General features: G+C 42.8%; 2 protein-coding genes across 2 annotated transcripts; both read right to left on the bottom strand.

Moving 5' to 3' along the window:
• Nucleotides 1-4430: 4430 nt before the first annotated feature.
• Nucleotides 4431-15830, bottom strand: ndufs4 (NADH:ubiquinone oxidoreductase subunit S4). Its single transcript, XM_047016826.1, has 5 exons — nucleotides 15668-15830; nucleotides 14062-14140; nucleotides 5166-5338; nucleotides 4884-4957; nucleotides 4431-4645 (listed from the first exon to the last, which is right to left on the bottom strand). Exons 1-5 carry the CDS (start codon nucleotides 15748-15750, stop codon nucleotides 4542-4544), a joined length of 513 nt encoding a protein of 170 aa, XP_046872782.1. The 5' UTR covers nucleotides 15751-15830; the 3' UTR covers nucleotides 4431-4541.
• Nucleotides 15831-16315: 485 nt separating this feature from the next.
• fsta (follistatin a) lies at nucleotides 16316-22349 on the bottom strand. Its single transcript, XM_047016806.1, has 6 exons — nucleotides 22161-22349; nucleotides 20808-20999; nucleotides 20335-20553; nucleotides 19882-20106; nucleotides 19193-19423; nucleotides 16316-17386 (listed from the first exon to the last, which is right to left on the bottom strand). The coding sequence occupies exons 1-6, from the start codon at nucleotides 22252-22254 to the stop codon at nucleotides 17298-17300; spliced, it is 1050 nt and encodes a 349-aa protein (XP_046872762.1). The 5' UTR covers nucleotides 22255-22349; the 3' UTR covers nucleotides 16316-17297.
• Nucleotides 22350-23411: the final 1062 nt, after the last annotated feature.

Genomic DNA, 23411 nt, shown 5'->3' with positions numbered 1-23411 from the left:
ATAGTCCTAATGTATTGTATAGTCTATATTAAAGTACACTACACACACTTCAGTGTCTCAGTGTGTGTATGCCAACCATGGAGCTACATGAGGTTTGTTAGCCTGTAGTCATGAGACAAGAGGGTGTTAGAACATTGGAATAGGCTTAGGAAGGCTGCCATAAATAGGGTTTAAAGTGTGTAGGATTAGGGTTAAAAGTCAGAAAGGTCATGTTAAGTACCACTTTAGATTGGCTTAGAGGAGCAGACTGGAGAAACATGCATTTTCTTTTGTATGCAGCAATGCATGTAAACATTGCGCTGAAACAGGGACATAGGCTGCATCATCATGGAGAAAAATCAATTGGCCAATTTATCTTCAATGTGTAGAGTAGGCTCCATATCTTTCATAAAAAGATAACTCATTTATTGAACAAATATAATAATTATTAGTTATGCACTTTACAAAGCCTGGATAGTAGGCTATTCTTGGCTGAGGTCCATAACTGTGATGCTAGACTTCTGTGAATTTAAGTCGTCTACAAAACTGAGTTTAGCCGTTGGTCCCATTGCTATCACTGGGCGGTTTATAGACAGTAGTCTATTTTACAAATTGCTGAGTAGCCATGCTTCTCTCCTGACATAATCCGTTTCGCGCCACATCGTTCACGTCCACGTGCAGTTTGAAATAGCTTTCACCTGTTAGGAAATTAAAGTGCGCGTGAGTTCACGAACCAAACTGTGGTGTCTTCAGAAGCTTAGCAACAACAATGATAGGATGATTATAACAATGCCCATATATTAGATCCACAATTATAAAAATGTGGATCTACCATATGGGCAATCTGGGCACGTGCCCAGGGGCCCTTGGGCATAGAGCGGCCCTCCATGATCTGTGAATTTTCTTTTTCTTATTTATGTTTAGGCTATATACAGTCTATACAAGGCTTGCTTGGCCCTCATCTTGATAATTATCCAATCAGAATCAAATACAAATTGTTTACAAAAAAACTAAGTATCATGATTTAATGTTGTGTGTGTTAGTTTGATGACTGGACAGGCAATGATTGGGAACAGGCCGCAATTCACTGTAGATTGGCTAATGGTAATGATGGGTGGGCATGAGCAGGTGCTTTACATCGTAGGCCACTGATTGAGTATCAGTTTTTCTGAGAAAGAGTTGAGATTAAAGAGTGGAATCAATTTGTAACTAATCCAGGGTCAGTGTATAGACATATGGAACTAATAGCTAGAAACGATCGAAAAAGCTAAAAACGAAGCGAAGGATGTCGAGCTAGCCAACGTTACCTTTAAAGCATCACTAGCTACTGTAGCTAACTTCTGTCTGTGAGCGAGAGAGGACATGTTCTCAACTGAAACGAATACAATAAATAAAAACTCAGGACAACTGTGGGTCAGAAGAGGCTTTCTACACTGTCCTTGATGGCATCGAGTCCAAGCTGATGAGGGAGCTGAACTTGTTCTGCAACTTTGCAAAGAAAAAGACAAGAAAGAAGAACTTCTAAAGTAAGAGCTATACTATCTGTGATTTGAGTACGCGAATAATATAGGCTAGTTAATCTTTTGTGATCGTGTGACCAGATTGTATTTTGCTGTTTGCATAACAGGTGTATTGAATAATGATTGTGCCTGTGCGTTTGTCAAGTGCAGTATGTTGTCTTTTGCAGTAGGCCTATGTTGGATTATGAGCAAGGGCATGCGGTAGGCTACAACAACCATACAGTTTAATGAAAAGGGCTTTAAAAAATCCCGCATTATTTTTTTGTTTTACGAGAGGCAAGTCATTGTATTTTGGGCACAGGAGATACACTATGGCAGCTAAAGTAGGCTATCCATGGCGTCTATGTTACTTTTAGGTGGAAGTTACTTTATGATTAAATAAAATGTAGAGGTGCATTATTTTTCTCTCTGGATTGACGTCTATACACTGGGCAGCCCGCAGGCTCTTCAAATCAGGCTGTTTCACATACACAAGATTAAGTAGCAAAAGTGACATCCAAGACCAATCGGGCCACCCAGGAGAACTGCAACCAGCGGAAAAGCTGTCAAAGCTCTCCTCTGCACCATTAATCTTCAAGCTTCTCCAGTGCTGCCAACTCGCATCTCCTTCAAACGGGACAGGGGAGAGAAAAACGAAGGTTATAGTTTGCTCTGTTTTTCTCCTACTCTTAAGGGGACAATTCATCGTCGCCCGCCATTCATTCACACACTTCAAACACACGGTGGTAAACGCGTTAGTAGACTAGTATCACCCTCCCGCTCGTTGGAAGTCAGTCCTTAGGGACAGCAGTCCTGTGGACAACGCAAGTGCCATAACGGTTGTAGTAGCCTACCTCTACCTTATCAAGTCCTTTTACCCCCCCAAAAATACTCAATTTCATAGGAACTGTAATATTGATAATTGGGCATATTAGTATAATTTGGCTACCAAGTCTGATACTTTACACACACTGTGATTTCACACAAAATAAATATTTGGACAAATTATGAAAACAGACTATACCCTCACAAAAACAACAAGTGAACAGCTGTTTCATACATTCCCTAGTTGTTGGGTATTGGTTTGAATGGTAAAAAGGACCTGTCGTTAAAATAAATGAAATGTTTAGGTTTGAAGTGGATTTCCAAAACCACCCTTTTAGCTTCTTCACTGAACTAATCAATAGCAACTTTGATCTCTTTCAGAAGTGGGCCCTGATCCCTTTGAGTGATACACACATCCAACCTGATATCACAGTGTGAATGGTCAAGCAGCAACCATGAATACTGGAACAGATAAATAGCGGAAAATGTGTGTGTGGCTCCTTGGGATGCCTTCAGTCCCAGGAGAGAGTTGTCTGTCTTTGGTGGAGACCAGAGAAGGAAGATGAAGCATCTAAAAGGGATCCTTTGAAGGGACCTAAACTCAAATTAAGCACCACAGATGCTTTCTGACAGTTTTTTGTTTGTTCCTAGTTTTGGTGATGACCTTTTCTCCTTTTTCTTTTTAATTCGCTTGGGGCAGGGCATGGTAAAATTGACGATTTGTGCACTTAGATTTTTTTATATATTTATACATTTTTTTAAATACAGGTTTATTTTTATCATTTCAGTATGTTAGGCTTAAAAAAATAATATTGCTGGATCAAGAAAGCTAAAAGTAGTGGAACTACATCAAAAATGTAAACACTAGGTCTAACCTAACCTCTGAAAAGTTAGCAGTTGACATATGTTACAACAACTACAATGATAAATCTCTAAAGAATATATTAAATCTTTGATCCAGTAGGAATAGTTTGTACTAGATTTACAAAGTCCATATGCCATGGCGCCATGCTACTGTAAGAAGGGGCTAGAACTTAAATCGCATCTCAACAATGGACACTATACATTTTTTTTCTTTCAATTCCACTCGACCGACTGATGGAATGCTTTCAACTTTTATTACGGCACATTACTGTTTGCTGTAGAAACCCAAGCAGCATGTCTTTCTGTTTAGGCTTTCAAAGCAAAAGCCTGCTCATACCGACCCTTCATGAATACGCCATTTCTTGTCCCTGGTCAAAAAACTATGGGTCATATTGGAGCGGGTCTTTAGATGTGCCAAGTGATGGGTCAAAATATATATTGAGCGCGAGAGACTGTGAAAAGGTTTGCGATGCATTGCGTTAATTAACGGCGGCCTATACCAATTAGACAGGCCAGTTGGTTGTGTGAAGATCGACCCAGTCAGGCAGACATGGAAAGCATCTCTGTTTACTGAACACAAACAAAGACTCAAAACAAGAACTGGCAACAAGCGGACCTCTAATTGTGAAGTTCGGCAAGAAAAGCATTCTGGGGTTTTTCTGCTCCCTCACCACTTTCAATAACTGAAAGTTAGTTAAGATGGCAGTAAACCAGCCATTGTGATAGGATTTAGGTTTTTTACCGTGAGGATCTTGAGAGGGCTGTAGTGTCTGTCTCAAAGCCACCGCAATGGTTCAATGGCTCATTTGATTCATCAGGACTAATACATTGATCGTCAACAATCCTTCTACTGCCTGTATAGCTGTTGTCAGAGTAAGAGCCATGATGGCTGTATTTAAGGACACAACAGTTTACCTGAATCACAACACAGTTGTGTGTGCCTGTGCTAATATAATTTCAATCTGGCTGTATTGTTTTTTTGTGTTTATCAGATTGTTGAGTTTTACATGTGTTCAATGAGTTCTCTCAAACGAAATGTCAAGTAATTTACCTCCAACTTCCAACCATCCAAGTCCATTTAATATGATCTAGCAGTTCAATGCTCCCAATGTTTCAACCTTGAATTAAATATCTAGAAAACTCTTCCAAGTGGGGGAAGGTGGTGCTGAGAACAACATTATAACTTCCCGTCTTCTGAAACACTCTCAAAAGAACCCCCAAATCCCTTTTCTTGAACAATAGGTCAAAAAAAGAATTAAAACATTCATAGTTAACATGTAATTATTTATTTACTTTCAGAATTCAGAATGTTATGATACAGAATTGTCACTGAGCAATGCGATGAACCAAGACTAGCAGATGGGTGTCATCGGTTTACTTAGCGGACCTCCTCGTCCTCTTGTTCCAGGAGAAGTTGGCTCCATATGACTTCACCCTGGGCTTCGATGTCCTCTTGTCTGTTAAATCATAGCTCCAACCTGCAAAAACAAACAGCTTGAATAAGCAACGCGGCAGTGGACAGCTTCGTATATTCCTTTTGGACTGGTTCCAATCACAATTGAGGTGCTTCGAAGACATCAGAGGTCTGTGTATAGACAGAACTGCAGTTATCTACATCCTGTTGTTTAAACAGCACATACTTCCACATACTTAACACATAACTGGCACCTCTAACCTAACGAAGTTACAGAGAGGGGAAGGGTAGCTTTGGCATACCGTTTTTCTCTGCGAAGGCGATTGCGTCTTCCTTGGAGCTGAAGTTAAGCACCATGTTGGATAACGGATCAGCTCTGTAAGACAGGGGTGAGGCATGCTAAATCAGTCTTAACATTTTAGCATTTGAGTCCATTAATTAGCTTTATAACATCTGATTCCCTTTCACCAGGTGGGGATTTTCCAAACAGCCACAAACGTGGAGGAAAATCGTGAATATAAAAGATTCTGATATAGCTTTTTGAGAGAGGATTTAGACAACCAAGTGTAGGTTTGCAGACTTACGTGGAGCCCCATCCCATGAGTGGATTCTCCCATCGTTCCCTGGTGTCGAAGTCCAGCCTCCACTTCCTGGTGCTGTTGATGCCTGACTGCATGGCGGTACGTGTCGGCACGAAAATGCGAACCGTGCGATTCTTGATGTGCTCCTCCGGAGCCCCTGTCAAGGTTGTGATGTCCTGAGGAGAGGGCAAAGCACATAAAACACTCACTAATTACGTTTGTTGCAACAACATTCACGATTACAAGTAACGGGCATCGTTCATTCTTTTAAAAAGTATTAACATATCATCGTCTGATAATTGAATGGGACTTGAAATCCTTTGGTTGCGAAAATCAAACCAAACTTCAGCCATCAAAGAGATTTCCCCGGTCTCACTGACCTTCCGATTAACTTTTGAAATTGAGACGGATGGAGAGATCCCATTTTACTATTTTCCCAGACAGCAAAGCCCCCCCCCCCCTCCCACTAGCTGCTGGACGAGCATGCATGAGTTCCTTTTAGACAAACAATGGATATCGTTCTATTAAGTGGACCATTGATAATGACTTAATGGTTCACTGCCATCCCGTAATGATGACAAAATCACACAGGGGAAAAAAGTGTGGTTGGATCAGGGACACGACAAAACAAAGACCAAAGACCGCCCAACATTTACCATGTTCATACACAACAATAGAGTCTCCTGAACATAAAAAATACACACTAATAGAGATATTAAAAACACTGATTTCCCTCTCTGGTTTGACGCCCTGATCAGTCTTCCTTTTACTGACGGTTAGGAAGGCTAATTCACGGTGTGATTGTGTGCGTTGCAGGGGCTGGTATAGTGGAACGTGTTCAGCGTGGTGTGCTTTACAACTGGCAAAATACGGACATGAAATTAGACAAATACAGTATAGAACAAATAATTTCTTTTTACGTTTTTTTTAATTACCAGAGCCTTGCCTTAAATACCTTGCACTCCTTCTAAATGTTTTGGAGAAATAAGAACAATATGAATTTTAGGCCATATCACCTAACCTACCTTTTAAATATAAATGTTTAATGACTGTATCCAAACTGCAAATATACATTTATAAATGTAAAAATAGGCCGACGCAGCAGGCTGATGCAACTCTACAAAATAAAAATAAATAGACCACAAGCATAACTGTCTATAGAAGAAAACCGAAGGGAAAAAAAAAGTCTGAAAAGGATGGGAGGGAGCTGGTGCACTTTGGGTGTCATATGCATATTCCAGGGCAGCTAAAGCTCCTTCAGTCTCCTATAGAAGACCCTGTCCAATTCTTTAGGGAATTAGCAAACAAGTGATGGGAAGTCTGCGACAAAACACAGACAAACCTCCCAGCCTGCCGCCACCCAAGCTTCACCCTGGCAGAACGCTCCCCTTTCAATACAAGAATTTCACACATTTCAATGCCCATTACAACTTCAAAGAATCAAATTTTCATCATTGTCTGTCATCTGCCAGTTGATTTGTATAAAGGGGGTCCTTTTTGCATGAACTCCACACAAAAGGCCCACTCGCTAACTGTGCTGCAGAAAACTTCCCTGCCACCCGATGTTAAGACGGCAAAATTACAGACTCGGTCGTTAAAATACAGTTTGCTTCACTGAAACAACAATTTTAATACACCTCAAGATCTAAACTGTGTTAAAATGATTCACACAAGATCTCCGCTTAAAAAAAATGGCTAACCTTTCATGAAGAAAGGGAAGGGTGAGTGAGGGGGGGGGGGCAGGCACTTCAAGAGTACTCATTATTTCCGGTTGCCCCATCTACTTAACCTTAACAATTCACACTGGAGAGGAAAACGGCCTCTTTTCAGCAGAAGGGCTGGTTCATGACACAATAACACACGGTCAGAGCGGGAAAAACGAAGGAACCCAGATCTGTTTGATCTCAGAAGCATCGACAAGTCATCAAATACGGTGAAGATTTCACAAGAGCGTTTCTTGTTACAGGAACAAAAGGCTTGGACCTGAATGTGATAAAGACGTTTTACTATTTTGGGGTTTGAAACTGATGTTTAGTTTTTTCCCCAGGCGCCTTGTATTTCAGAGGACAAACCCATCAAAGCTTTGTTCTTACAAAACATTTGTAGGGAGTTTTCAGCCAAATACTTACATCAGGGCCACTTCCACAGTTATAAAAGCTTATTTATGATTTAATAGAACCATTCGTTACTGGTGTGGTTGGATCAGGACAACCGCATGCTCGTTCTGAGGTCTCTTAGTGGTTGACAGTACTGTGTGCTACAGGTCCCTGTGAGAACGCTCTCTAAGACAAACGCAGGAACATCACTCTTCCAGACACATTAGTGTTTATCCCAGATCACACGCCCCTGGGATTAACACACAGGTCCACGGTTAAGCATGCTACACCAACCACTTCACGTGGCTGGATAATCTCTCCAGTTGTAACAGACCCTAAATCATAAGCTGGGAGTGTCGAAGACTCAAACATATAGAAACGTCCTTAGTATCATCAGCAGATATTCCTCACACTGTCCTGAAGAAAAATACGTCTAGACTTCTTTTGAGGGGGGGAATAATATGCTTGCATACATTAGTGTAAAAGCTAGGAGGGCTACCGGCACAACAAGCACAAAACCTGAGGGCCTCAGAGGGTGAAGGAGGCGGGTTCCCAGGAAGACTAGAGAGGACCGTCACAAAAGGAAAACCCACAGGGCAAGCCCTTTTTCTGCCACGTACAGGAAGTAAAATGAGAACTATGAAGTTTGACACTATTCACACAGCCGACAATACCTGGCAGAGCAGGCAGAAAGCCTGGCTTAAGAAAAGGGGGGAGAAGGCTGGCAAAATCTCCATCACGTGAAAGCGTGTCGATATTTCTGACACCTCCAGACTCTGTCTGAGAATTAGGAGCAAGGGGGCTGGTGTCCTGAGGCTGTCAGAGCAATACTGCACGTCTGAGCGTCGCTTTTCCAAAAACTCCACAAAGACCCAGGGTGGGAGACCTCAGTGTAAACAAGTTTTTACAAGTTGTAAAAACTCGCCACCTTTTTACCCAAAAAGATAAATGGATTGAAATCATCCCAGATAATCATGAGAAATATGGTTCTTCATGCCAACTGGTATAACAGAACATTCTGACCACGAAAATACTGAGTGAACTACATTTGTCTGATGTGATCTGACTAAGCTACAGTTTCCTCGCTCCTCAAATCCATCCACCACTCACTGATTCTCAGGTCAGTGTCCCCACTTACCCTAAGATACTTTAATAGTTTACTCAACTGCCGTCTGAACTGGACCCATTTTGAACCAGTCAATCCCATAAAATAATGTTGAAATATTCTGACAGGAACTACAGGTCTGGTCCAAAAGGAACAGGACATGTACTGATGAGAGAAAAAACAAAGGTGGCATAAAAGAAAAGAAGATTAATCTAAATGCATAACCAAGATGTTAGCTTAATATTATTATTGTTATGACAGACCAAATGTTTTGTGCCTGTCAGTACTGCTTGTCCTCCAGAAATACAATCATCTCTCTCCTCCTTTGGTTTGAGTCCATTACTTAAAACATCAGGGACTGGTTTTAGAAAGTAAAGCATGATATGGGTTCAAAGCCAATGAATAAAAAAAAAATGACTTGCTTGTCTAGGATTTCATTTAGTAAAAACGTCAAGCTGCATTACATACTTAGATTCCAATGGCAATATCATCTGTTTTGGGCTTTGAAAACGAGTTCATATTAAAGAGCCAGGGCCCAAGCAACTGACAACATGAAGATGAAGACTAGTACAGACGAAAGTAGTGGGTCTTCTCTGAACTGCTTGTCTGCAAATTCAATTACCCAGGAAATTCCCAAAAGCCAAATATGACTAAACAATGAATCACTCACTGAAAATGTTAAAACAACTGAATGTTTAAACATTACTACTTGACATTAACCAGACACAGGGCAATTCTGTCTGCTTTTGACAAACTGGCGAATCAAACTTCTTGTCAAAAACCCTTTGTAAAGTATGAGGGGAAACCAGGCTTGATAATGAAGTTGCCTGTGTGTGTCTGTCACACGGGGCTTTCAGCTATCAGGATGTTTTGGCGGAGGAGGAGGGTGGATCTGACGGGTGTGCTGAGAGACTGGACACCTTATCCTTTGACGGTGTGTACTGCCTGGACCACCATATGCCAAAACCACAACTTTGCAGCCGGCATGGTTTGATGTGCGGGGGTCAACAGGTCAGCCAAGCTGAATCATGGCGAATCAGCGCTAGGTCAAAAGAAAGCTAAAACATCACACCCTTAACCCCTCCAGCCGGAAAACCGTTTCAAGGATGCAGATTTCACTCATCGCCCTCGAGAGTTTCCCCTCTTCGCTCATCTTTGAAGTGTGAAAAGTGTGCCAATTACCGATCGGACTTGTAGGGGCGTTTCCCACAGACGTAAATATAGTGAGGTTTTGCTTCTGTGAAGGAGTGACTGCGCAGGGAAGCAAGGAGCAGATGGCGGCCAGGATGGTTTAATTCTCACGTTACACACTACAGCAGTGAGACGGGGTGAGGGAGGGGGGCAGTGAGACGGGGTGAGGGAGGGGGGCAGTGAGACGGGGTGAGGGAGGGGGGCAGTGAGACGGGGTGAGGGAGGGGGGCAGGGTCTCATCTGCCCAGTGCTACGTTACCAGCTAGTTTATTTATTCTCTCTGCAACCTCTGTTAGAGACATCATACATCCAGGCTAACCTGGGGTTAAATGCCGCCTGGCCTTTGAGGGGGCTGTGACAAGTAATAAAAAAAAAATAGGCTTGAAATACTGTAACACTAATAGTAATCATTCTATTAGCAATTTTAAGTTTCATAGGTGATCAAGTAAAAACCCACTGGCCAGGTTCAAAGCTATAACATTTACAAAGCATTTCATTGATGAAAAGGCAAGGATTTAAAAGCGTGTTTAAGTAGACAAAGCATGAGACTAAATAGAAATGGCCTTGATTTCAAATAATTTTGTATCCGTTTTGAAATCGGGTTAGGGGTTAAAGGGGTTCCTGATGGGTTCCTAATGGGGTTCCTTGCAAAGCTAAAGAGGAGAGAACAGGCAAAGTTTCTCTTAATCCGTACTGCAAACACTTCTGTCCAGCTAGCAACATGCCGTTTCCTCACTCTGAAGGACCCTTGAAGAGATGCTCTCTACTTATAAGTGTGCAGTCTAGATGAAAGTCTACAATTCAAATGATGACCCCCCCCCCCCCCCCCCCACCCCCCCAAACAATGAACCCTGTCCTCTGACCCCCTCCCTCCCCCCCCCTCCCCTCCACCCCTCGTCTCAAGTCGTGAGACTTTTTTTCCACAGGCTCACATCACAAGGGGACAACCAGACAAAACAGACACTTGAGAGGTCTGTGTGGACAGGAGTGAGGGAGAGAGAAGGATGGGTGGAAAAGAGAGGATGATGGGTGGGAGGGAGGGAGGTATGAGGGTTCGACTGTTCCCCTGAGTCACCCCCTAGACGGGCCCAGAGTCTGCACCCCTGTTCTGCAGGCTTTAACTCCCACTCAAAATAATGTTCGGTGGAATTCCTCTAAGTTTGTTGTGATTCTGAACTGTCTGAGGGGTTTGCTACAGACTGACACCAGGGGCCTGTATTTGAAACACTAGCTCCAAATAACTATTTTTTATCCTTCATATACATCGTGGGCAAACTTAACTTCTGTGTAAAATCAATCAGATGACCCAAAGATGCGCTGTAGGTGCCAGTTCAGTGCTGTCCTCCACTCTTCCTTCCTACGCGTCTTTCACTCTCACCACCTCCCTCTCCAACTCATCAAACCCCAGTGACTTCAGACAACTCTAACAAACTTCATGAGCGCTTTAAATTCTTGTGTTGTCTATGTGAAAGGAGAAAGGGTGATCGGCCACAGACAGGCAGTAACCCAGGCCCTGTCCCAAAGCAGACAGGCAGTAAGTGAGGCCCTGTCCCAAAGCAGACAGGCAGTAAGCCAGGTCCTGTCCCAAAGCAGACAGGCAGTAAGCCAGGCCCTGTCCCAAAGCAGACAGGCAGTAAGTGAGACCCTGTCCCAAAGCAGACAGGCAGTAAGCCAGGCCCTGTGCCAAAGCAGACAGGCAGTAAGTGAGGCCCTGTCCCAAAGCAGACAGGCAGTAAGCCAGGCCCTGTCCCAAAGCAGACAGGCAGTAAGTGAGGCCCTGTCCCAAAGCAGACAGGCAGTAAGCCAGGCCCTGTCCCAAAGCAGACAGGCAGTAAGCGAGGCCCTGTCCCAAAGCAGACAGGCAGTAAGTGAGGCCCTGTCCCAAAGCAGACAGGCCGTAAGTGAGGCCCTGTCCCAAAGCAGACAGGCAGTAAGCCAGGCCCTGTCCCAAAGCAGACAGGCAGTAAGTGAGGCCCTGTCCCAAAGCAGACAGGCAGTAAGCCAGGTCCTGTCCCAAAGCAGACAGGCAGTAAGCCAGGCTCTGTCCCAAAGCAGACAGGCAGTAAGTGAGACCCTGTCCCAAAGCAGACAGGCAGTAAGCCAGGCCCTGTCCCAAAGCAGACAGGCAGTAAGTGAGGCCCTGTCCCAAAGCAGACAGGCAGTAAGCCAGGCCCTGTCCCAAAGCAGACAGGCAGTAAGCGAGGCCCTGTCCCAAAGCAGACAGGCAGTAAGTGAGGCCCTGTCCCAAAGCAGACAGGCCGTAAGTGAGGCCCTGTCCCAAAGCAGACAGGCAGTAAGCCAGGCCCTGTCCCAAAGCAGACAGGCAGTAAGTGAGGCCCTGTCCCAAAGCAGACAGGCAGTAAGCCAGGCCCTGTCCCAAAGCAGACAGGCAGTAAGTGAGGCCCTGTCCCAAAGCAGACAGGCAGTAAGTGAGGCCCTGTCCCAAAGCAGACAGGCAGTAAGCCAGGCCCTGTCCCAAAGCAGACAGGCAGTAAGTGAGGCCCTGTCCCAAAGCAGACAGGCAGTAAGCCAGGCCCTGTCCCAAAGCAGACAGGCAGTAAGCCAGGCCCTGTCCCAAAGCAGACAGGCAGTAAGCCAGGCCCTGTCCCAAAGCAGACAGGCAGTAAGTGAGGCCCTGTCCCAAAGCAGACAGGCAGTAAGCCAGGCCCTGTCCCAAAGCAGACAGGCAGTAAGCCAGGCCCTGTCCCAAAGCAGACAGGCAGTAAGCCAGGCCCTGTCCCAAAGCAGACAGGCAGTAAGCCAGGCCCTGTCCCAAAGCAGACAGGCAGTAAGCCAGGCCCTGTCCCAAAGCAGACAGGCAGTAAGCCAGGCCCTGTCCCAAAGCAGTCCCAGGGGAACACTCCCAACACTTTGTCCTGGTCTGGACAGGGAACACACAGCATTGTAATTGGATGGCCTGGTATTTTCAACCATCTTCTTTGCACCGATTAAACATCTTCAGAACTCCCACAAGTCTCCAAGGAGCCAGGGAAGAGGGGTATGGAGGTTATTTGTGGACAGGGCCGGGGAAAAAGCAAATCAGCAGTCCGTCTAATTTGCCAGTCTGTCTGTGTCCTTCTGTGGCGGCCCAGAGGATGTCCGTGTGAAGCAGTGTATCGGTTCCTGGCCCCAGGGCCACACCAGCATGCTTAATCAAACAGTAATTACTAACAAAAGCGGGTCAGTGCAGAGCAGACACCAGAATGGACGGTTCTGGGACAGAGTCCCCATCACGCAGGTTTTTCTGACGTTTTTCGACACGGTCGATTTGTTCCTCCGCAGCTATTGAGAGCAGACGAGCCTCGGGCTGCGGGGAATGTTTGGTGCTTCGTGCCGCGCAGTGTTTTGTGTTCGCAAAAGAACAGACAGCATAATTTTAGTAGCTGGTGAGAGGTGAATTGCAGGTGGGCGATATCTTGTGTGCTGACAAGCAAGCTATGACAATTAAATTCAACACCAGTTAATTTTTCACTCCCAACAAGTTTTCCTCCTCCTGTCTTGTATTTCAACAGGAAATGTGACAACAATTAACAACAATGAGCTTTTACACATAAGTGGTTCAGTTAAAATAAGATAAGAAAGTAATATTACTCTCATATACAACAACCCACTGATCCAATAAGTCTGTTTAAAAAGTTGTAGATGAAACATTGAGGCGACTCCTGACAGCCAGAACATGAGCCCCATCCAGATCAGAGGAGCCTGATCGTGACAACTGTTGTCTGTCTTATGGGCCAAACGCGTTTGATTGGAGGAACCTAGTACTACACGTCGACCGATATTGGTCTTTTCCTGTGCATACTGCACAGGCCTGAAAGGGAGATGAACCCTGCACAAGACAGAAGGTTCTGCACTCGTGTGAAGGTTCTGACTTCTGTCAGAGTCTCATAGTATCACCATCATGCAATGTCTAGTCTTCTCGTTGGCTCCTATCATATGAAAGTTAAAACATACTGAAGAAACGCACGTTGCTTGGACTCTGTTGCTGCATATCTCAGCCTTCACACCCTCTTTTTCTAGCCCTTTAGATTTAAACAGTTTCATCATCTTCTAACCCTTGCGCAATCAAAACCATAATGTACTCTGAAATCTGTGCCAACCCCGGCAGCTTCAAAGTGGGCCTGTGGGTCAGGTTATCAGTGTTTAGACTAAGACGGAGACACCAGGTGGTGAGATGAAACTAAATTAGCTAAAGGCTGTTGCATGTACGCCCCCAAAGGCCAGGCTATTTCTTAGGGCACCATGATAGTTACCTTCAGAACTACATGCTTGAAAAGGGAGTATTTCAGTACTCCCTTATAATGCTGCGTTCTTTGCCGTTATTTGTGGTACCAGGCTTATATGCTTTCAACATTCACTAGGCAATGTTTTGCCAAGGCCACAATTTGTGTCAAATGTAGTCACCGGAATGCCGACACATTTGAAAGGAAAAGAGAAAGCTTGGTTTCACATCGATTAACATTCTTCCAAAACTCTGGTAGGTTTCCAACCAGGGAGAGATCCTCACCAGTTTCTCATCCACAGTGATGAGCTGCGTGTCTTGTCCCTGTTTCTCTGCAAGCCTCCATGCCGAGGTGCTTGTTAATCTGCAAAACAGACAGTTGGAGAGACATTTAAAACGGCAGAAGCAAGGGGAAAAAAGGCACAAGCTGCAAAAAAGAAATTACGTAAAAAGGCTACCACGACAGCAATTAGGCTAGCTGTTCTGGAGGAGGTGTAGGGGCAGAGAGTGAAAGGAGAGAGTAGGGGGGAGGGGGGAGAGTTTGTTTTTTCCCCCCATTAGTTCTGTCTGGAGCCTTTCTGGCAAGCTCCCACTCGCCTGCTACTGACAAACTGCTGGCCCAACGACCAACTGTCACCGGGTCCGTGGCGGGGACTGTGTGGGCTCTCTGTGAGCGAACAGGGTTCAGCTTGTCACGATACTGTTGTGTACCCCGCTGCCTCGGCTGGGGAAGTACAGCCAGCAGGAGAACGACAGCTCTGGGGCCTGTGTGCTGAGCCAGCAGGCCATGCGGAGAAGACTTCAACAAATAACAGGTCCTAGTCTTCAGGATAATGTCTGCGTCTCAAATTATCTTGGACAAAGATATCAAATGTGATTGGTTGAGCTGGCAGGTGGTGTTCTGCTAAAATGTTTGAATAGAAATATAGGCCTAGTTTCCCTAATACTAACTGTCAGTAAAGATAGAACCAGGGCAGGGAGCTATTGGAAATGTACCCCGAAACTACATCAAGACTATACAAACCCATTTGGTCCATTTGACCTAAAAAGTAATCCAGTGCAAGCCACGTTACAAATACCAGTTTTGAAATGATCAACAACAGGCTATAGGATAATAGTTTTTACATCCATTCCTGGACAGCGCCCTGACTCACAAGCTACTCAGACGATACAGAAGCACAGCGTATTGCAGAAGCATTACTATACTGAGACCATGCCAACATCCTGAAGATGACGGAGTGAGATCATGATGCAGCAGACCCACTACCTCACCAAGGACATGGTTCTCCTTTCACCTGGATATATTCTAGCCGAGTGACTGCCAAGAGAGGGAAGTCTGTGAACGCGTGAAAATATATCAGATTGCCTTGAATGATATTTCAGGATACCATTTTAAACATGTTGAGCGATTTTGTGGGTTAGATACATTGAAAACCTGACTTGTAGTCTTTGTTAATGTCGTTAGCTAGCTAACTAGCTACCAAGCTACGTTCTCTTAGCAAGGCCAGACCACTGCACTACCACCCATATGTAAACTAGCTATGTAGCCACCTTTGCTACCAAATTACCAGAGGACACGCATAGAGTTCCTGGCTTGCAAATTCAGTGCAGTTTAGATTTGGTTCCCCAAAAGTTCGTAAGCCTCAAATCCAGCAAGCATCTTTAATAGATGTTCAAGTGATGAAGCTTGACATTTTAGAGTAGCATAATTAGCGGTGTGTATCCAGTGTTAGCCAGCTAGCACTAGCTAGCTGACAGCTAAGTAGCACATTTGCTAAGCTAGCCATCTTCATTTACCTGGCTTGGAATGGTATGGACGGTGCATACATTGACACAATTTAAATGATCATGAATAGGGACAAAGTCTTATAAGAAAAGGACACGCCATTACCTGGAGTTATTCAGAAATATTTTTGTGCCTGAATTCAGCAGAAAGAGACGTCCTAACCCAAGAAGTGACATTGAGGACGCCATAATTTTGTCAACACGGCTACACTACGGAGTCCGACAAAGTTCAGAAAGTAAATCGCGATTCCGTCTGACAGCGACAGCTCATAAAATGTCAGACGCTGGGAGTTTAACTTTGCAACCAATGTATAATTGCTGTAATCAGTAAATTGACTTCCGTCTTTACACGGTGATTCATGCATCACAATTACTCATTTGAGTAATGCTTTTATTTCTTAATTGCCTCTCAAATCAGTTTACTCAAGATTCCTAATCAAGGTATTTTTCCTTATAAACATGCATTCTCATGTTAAAAACATCTGCTAGGATTTTAGGAAGATATGGAAGCATGTTTGATGAAAGTGTAGGTTAAAGCTAATTTAACAGATTGTTTTGTTGTTCCATACTTCAATACAGTTTTCCACCTCCTCTACTACTACATTGACAGCTAATGCTAAGGCACTGTTTTGAACTGTTTATAACTGTTGTGTAGGTGTTGGAATGAATGGTCATATGTTAGTGTTTAAGGACTGGACAGCTGAACATTAATACCATATGTACCAAGAATGAAATGCAATATACGAGTCAAAAGTTTAAGGAAAAAACAGTTTAATTGTTTAACTCTTCATATATGTACAAATACCATCAAACTTTTTATGTACATATGACATTTACATAAAAAAATACAAAACTATATATTTATAACTGAATTTTGTATTTCCTTTGTGATGTTTGGAAATAAAAATGCATTCTGAAAAATAGTGTGAGAAGCAAAGTAATACGGTTTGATATAGCGGTAAGTACTGCTTATACATCATCCTGTAAGCTCCGGAGGAGCCGTTTGGAGCAACACATTGGCAAGAAGACAGCACACATGTTAATGGCACATTTTTTTTTCCAAAGAAATCAAGTATTGTCCAAAACCCATCTCTGTTCTAGTGAAAAATATTAAATACTGCTATTGAATAATATTTGTCATTACCGTTGGGTATAACTAATGGATAAAGGATAAACAAGGGATTAGTTACAATGCTGCATCATATAAAGTACCGTTGCAGAACCATTGAGAGAATCCCTTTGGTCAGTTATAATGAGTTGTAAACAAACCAGAAACATTTCTGTACATAATGATTGACAGGTTTCCAATAAATAAACACACAGGCTAAACATGCATTTATGTGTGACATAAACATCTGTGATAAAGATTTGACAGTAATAAGCAGATTTTTACAGCTCAGGGAATGCAATTTACAGCTTGCAGAAGGCTTATACTTACACGGTACACAACAAATAAATATCACTGCTTCTCTTTGGACAAATACATTTCTTCATAATAAAAAATAAAAGTAAAACAGACAACGAAAGAAAAAAAAAGTGGTAACTCAAGATATCATGGTAGATAGGAAGCCTGACATTGTAAATGTATAAATTATAAAACACGAAACACAGTATAAATAAACATCTATCAGACTGGACTATATGTATACTTTTTTTTTTCTTTAAAAAATAAATAAGCATACACGTGTGCAGGACATGATTCCTTGCCCTACGACTTTCCCCCTACTGTCGATCGCCTATCCGTCCAGTAAAGATGACAAATGGATAAATGCCATGTAGTCAGGGTCCTCCTCTTCCTCATCTTCCTCCTGGTCTTCTGTGATGGCTACATGGGAGAATACATGGCAACTGTTGTATGAATAGGTACCACAACAGCGCAGAATATCACTGACTGAATGTTCTCAAAAAATCCCCCTTCAAATCCCCATTACAGCCATGTGTTTGGGATCATTATGCAACTTGGCAGTCCATAATGCATTTGTGGGCATCCCCCCAGTTATGCAACCCTATTTACACACACTAGGTAGTCAGGGCTGTGACGAGGGAGAGAGAGGGAGGGGGTGGGAGTGGCGGGGGCGAGCGGCTCGAGGGGGGTGAAGCGTCCAATGTCTCAGGTCTTGTTTGGCAATTCCTGGAAGCAGCCATACACTCGACTTAAAAGCACACACACACACACACACAAAAGTGCCCCTGTGTTCTAGGCTTTTGCTCATTTACGTGTCCTTGTTGTGTCAGAAATACTGTTGCTGCCAGTCAGTGGGAGGAGACTGTTACAGCCTGACCAGTAGCAGGCAGGTCAAAGGTCAGCAACACAGTTTTGAGGTATTTTTTTTTCTACACAAGAGTTTAACAATTGGAAATGAAAAAAGCACACAAGCAAGAGCAAAAATATAAACAGGCAATCCCTCATAAATCCCTATAGATATTTTCGATATAGATATATATATATATATGTACTGTATGTTTACTCAGGTAGACACATTCACTTAAAACAGCACACAAAGTCAGCAGATAAGTGTTAATTTGTCTGACGGTAGAAGATAGATGAGATTGTGTTGTCCTACAAGCTTCCTTCTGCTTATCCAGCAAACTGTAAAATGACACTTTTCTTTGACCCATGAGGTGATTATAAAGTTGGTCCCTTCATAGAGTTGATCTTAAACCTTAAGGCACGGTTACCACGGTTACATTAAGGTTGGCAGTCAGAGTGGAGAGGATGTAGAAGAAATAAAAACTATTTTATGGTGAAAATTGAAAATACATTTTGAAAATTGATATTCCTTGAGGATGTTGCAAAGTCTGATGGCAGCCCAACCTTACGGAGGTTATAGCTCACATTTATATATTTTTACGTAGTATGATAAGGTTTGGTCTGGCACCAATGTTACAATCACCTTATGCACATATATGGATTATGCAAATATATTCGGTTTTCCTTGACATGTTGGAAAAGTGATGTTTGTCACATGATATAGTGCATTTTGAATTGATTGATTACAGCCAAAAGCAAAAACAAAAAATAAATACATGATTAACATGAAATTACTAACGTGACCTCTGGGTTCACAAGCTGTTAAGATCTCTAATATGTCTCTCTATTCCAAAAAGAAAACACTATGACAATGAAGAAACAGCTGGAAACTTCTGGAACCTGCTCGGTTAAGCAGCAGATCCCAGAGGATGAGCTAACTCAGCTAGACTTTAAATTTACCACGATTGTTAAACTGCAAAATAAAAGTTAGTCTCCTTTATATACTTGTTAGTTTAATGGCGTTAGCGTATCCAAAACTCCCAAAATGAGTATGTTGGAACTATTATCTTTAACCTATTGATATATGTTTTTTGTTTACTTGTTTTTGCAGAAGACATGCAAAAAATAACAAAAGGCAGCGACATAGACAACATCATGCAAGTTCTCCCATTCTCAAGTCCCTTTGCTTGCTTGAGATGTGCTGGGCAGGGGGTACGGGGAGCACGTTTGGCAGGGAGATAAGGGACCAAGGAGAAAGAGTTACTGAGGAAACCCTAAGGTGACTCAGGATTACAGCTGAGGTTTTTGGGGTGGGGAACGGGAAGGGTAAGAGAGGGGGTGGGGGGCATGGACTTGTCTTTAGCTTGGATGATTACTTACAGTTGCAAGATCCTGAATGCTTAACTTCCAGGAGCATTCCCAAAGAGCAAGCGGCCTGTTTCATGACACACTCGCTGGGGTAGGTGGTGTTGTCGCTGGCACACACGGCCTCCTCTGGACGGCTGTCTGGGCAGGCCTCGTCGCAGAGCGAGCAGCGACCCCTGCTCATCCTGGAGTCCCACAGGCATCTCTTCCCCGCGCTGCACTGGATGTCCTCGCACGACTTGGCCTCTGAGCGCAAGACAAGAAGGGAACCCGTGTTAGATGCACCATCGCATCATGTAATTGCGTGCCACGTTATGGTCTTGCCTTGAGGAGGGGATGCATTTTAATTGGAGTTCTTTGGCTGACCCAGTATCTCTGACCTCCTGCAAAGCAAGCTCGACCAAGGGCACCTCCACAACAACGGAAGTACTTGGAAATTGTTTTAAAAAAAACTGAATTCATCTTGCTGAAATATTGACTTCATGTGTAGTGTTGGGTTGGAAAATGCTGCCAGCATCATAATACTTAGCTGTCTATCATTTCTTAATCAAACATAACTTAGAACATTCCTTTTTAGTGGAATGTTTTTAAACATACCGAATAACTGTGGGATGTTGGCTATAACTTGTGAGATGCACTCAAACAATTTGCTAAGAGCATTGTGAAAACCACAGCCTAGAGCAGTGATCCAGTGTCAGACTTACTGATGCATTTTCCCTCATACGCCATTCCGATAGATCTGCCAAGAACGCAGGTTGCCCTTCTCAAGTGACAGGCGCTGGCATAGATGGTCCCGTCATTTCCACACAGATACTGCTCAGGCGACGTCACTTCTGGGCAAATCCGATTGCACGTTACACAATATGCATTATTCGTCTGGTCTACGACGCACGTGGAACTACCAGGGCACAAGACGTCACGGCACGTTTCTGTAAAAAAAAAAAAGAAAAGGTGAAAGAAAAGAAAAGGAAAGGTTATTAGTAACAAGTTATTTGAAAACATATAGCCTAGCGAACTCAAACGACATATATCCACCTGTAGTTCCCCACAGCAGTAGCGATTATCTTGTAATTTATTATGTAACCTGAATTGAGAGATCATCACTTCAGCGCGGTGCAGCTTAACATTTCGTTTGCTTCAAAAAAATACTTCCTTACTTTTGCATTTTCCCTGGTATTGGACGTCAAGGTCCGGGTGACCTTTACATTTGGATTTCAGGAGTGCGCACTCGTCTTTGTACGTCTTTCCATCCGATCCGCACACAGGTCCTTTCCAAGTGACGTTGGAGCAGTCAGGAGCGCAGACACAGCGTGGTTTGCTTCTTCTGTTCATCTTGCACCTCTTTCCGGGGCCACAGTCCACATTGTCGCAGGTTTCTAAAATCAAATGAATGTTACGCTATTTAATGGCAAGGATTGGAAGTGCAGCTTGCAGTAATTATACACCTGGCGGGTTGACTAATTCTAAATCCCGATTAACATGCATTCCGAAATAGCCCATTACATATCCACGGGGAATTCGGTGCATCTTAAACGGTACACTGTTTTTTTTTGCATCGTTTAAACGGAAGCACGCTTTAATCACGTAAAAAAAAATATCAAAGTGTGATAGGTTAGATACAAATGACCACCTTTGCATGGTATGCAGTTAGGGGCTCCATCGTTGAAGACCATCCACCTAAACAGTGTGCTGTTAGGCACATCCTCCTCCGTCCAAGAAGTCCTCAGTCTGCCGCCCCTGCAGCACTCGTCTCTGCTTATCCCAGGCTTGTAGAAAACCTGGCATTTTCCATTCTTCCCTTGTTGCAACCAACAGTTACCAGCTGTAAACCAAGAAACAAAACACGTCCGTATTATAGAAGTCCGAAATCGCCTAACCGTTTACAAACACGTGCAGTCTGTATAATCTGGATCTCTCCCTCGTTCGAGGTAGGCTACTTGTCAGGTTTTCGAGTGCAAATAGACAACTAGACATTCAATGAATGACTGTCGAAATATACAATGACAACTATAAAAGCATTTTAAAATAGGCTATCAATACGTTGAGAGACCAGGTGTTATCAGGACACCAACTGAACTGTCTAGACACTATTGTATGTCTGTGTCAAATCCAAGCGTCTCAGATAATCGACATTCACATAAATCTATAGGCTACTAGCCACTGGCCTATGTTCTGGCATGCTCGATATAGCGTGGAAATTCTGAAACTGCTCTGCTAAATGTTTAGTCACTTGACCAATGCAACGAGAAGAATAATGCTTGAATTATAATGTTGTTTTTTTTTTACATACACAGGAAGCCTCTAAATCAAATGAGCACCAAAGGTAATGCAATGGTTTGGTAACATGATATTAAGATTAACATTTGGCCAAGTCACGTTACAAGTTTCGAAAACATATTCTGAGTTATCCTATTCCAAACTCTAATGCGCCTCCATAAGATGATATTTGTACATGGATGCTACATGATGATTATAATCGAAATATTGGAAATACTGGCTGAAATTCCCACCGCATGAATGGTTTTGCAGCTGAGTGTGTCTCAATGTCATGTAGACTACATTATCGTTAAACACTTCCACGCCCCCCGTAAACTTTGTTTAGCACAACTTTGACAAAGGCTGTCCTATTTACCTACATAAAACATCCAATTTTCAAATGACGAAAACAACTCCGTTTGCAAAAGTCCCAAAGTACAGAAATGAATTTTCATAGTACAGTTGAATTTCATAATTATTTCTAAACACCTTTAAAAACTTGAAATACAATTCGTTTGAGACTACCCTTATGGCACCTGTTTTATAGAGACATTTGCACATGCTCTGTCCGATACTGGGACATTCAAAATTAATGGAAAGAACCTTTAAAAAAAAGTTTATGTCACTGTCATGGTTTTAAGTTCATCCAAACCGAAGTGCAGCTGATTCAGCTGGCGGATTTGGATCCAGAAAATGTTGTAAGTACACATTAAACTAACAAACTTACCTTGAACTTTCTGATCTTCCATGAAATGACAGAGCCATATCAACAAAAGAATTATACCAGGGTGGAAGTGATCGATCCGTAGCATCCTGAGCATGATGGAGACCAAGTGAACCACGTATTGACACAAGCAGCGCAAAAAGTAATCTGCTTATGGTAGCAGTGTTGAACGAATGTCAGTCTGAGAATGCAGCCTCTATTTAAATCTATAAGGGGTCTCTGGTCGACAATCTGGGGTGGGCGGTCTTCTGTTCTGGGGGAGGGGGGAGTTTCTTGTTCATCCGAAATTCTTTCAATCCCAATCAGGTGACATCTTTAGTGGCAATTTCTCTGAATTTGTAGAGTAAAAGTTTTGTGAAAAATATCTCTGACTAACCACAGTGCGTAATTAATCCCAGTGATCCAAAGAAGTGTTAGTTGGCTATTGCAACCACCAAGGATGCTTGGACGACATAAAATACAGAATGTTATGCATTCAAATAGTATGTTAGATGACAATTACATAGTTAACTAATTCGTGTTGATCTTATCTAAAGGACGCATGTTTGGCAAATTATAGGTCGAATTTAAACACATATGCCATTTTAAACCTGCAGGGTTCAATCAATGTATATGGTTTATATATTCATATTTATACTATTAACAATTATCTAAACTATTAATAAAACCCTTAACGTGTTAAATGTTTTGTATTCAGAGGCGGTTTGTTGCAATTCAAGTTTATTATTTAGTTAGTTTTCACCCAACCTTCTATTTGAGATTAGGTGATAACTGAAATTTTCCCACCAACTGCAGATTAATGTGTTAATCTTTTAATGAAACGTGTCTGACTATTGGAACCAGCTATCCTTGCACAGACAATAATAGATTTCAGAGGCCTTCATGGATGCTAATATTAGAACAGACAGTTGTTTGGGTTGCTCTTTCGTGTCAAGCTTTTAAATATAATCAGTCCTGTTTCCGAAGGGGCTTCAGAGAGAAAGAGAGGTTGGGTGTTACGTTTCATTGAATGAAACACAGGGCAGGAACACCTCATGTCCACTTATAGCCTCGTGATCTTATTCAGAAGTCCGCGTGCGACCTCTTGAGCAAACTCCATGTTATACCCTGAAACTTAATCCAAGCGCGAGAAGTTTGTTGGCTGAGATTCGGAGAGTAAATATTTTGTCTCCTTATGCTGTGTCCCATGTCATATTCAAAAAACTTTTGTGATTATTGTTAGCTTCATTCATTTAATTTCCTTTATATTATACC

The sequence above is a fragment of the Hypomesus transpacificus genome, unplaced genomic scaffold (genome assembly GCF_021917145.1).
Source record: "Hypomesus transpacificus isolate Combined female unplaced genomic scaffold, fHypTra1 scaffold_42, whole genome shotgun sequence".
NCBI lineage: Eukaryota > Metazoa > Chordata > Actinopteri > Osmeriformes > Osmeridae > Hypomesus > Hypomesus transpacificus.
Note: the sequence above shows the minus strand (reverse complement) of the source record. Positions and strands in the feature narration are given on the sequence as shown.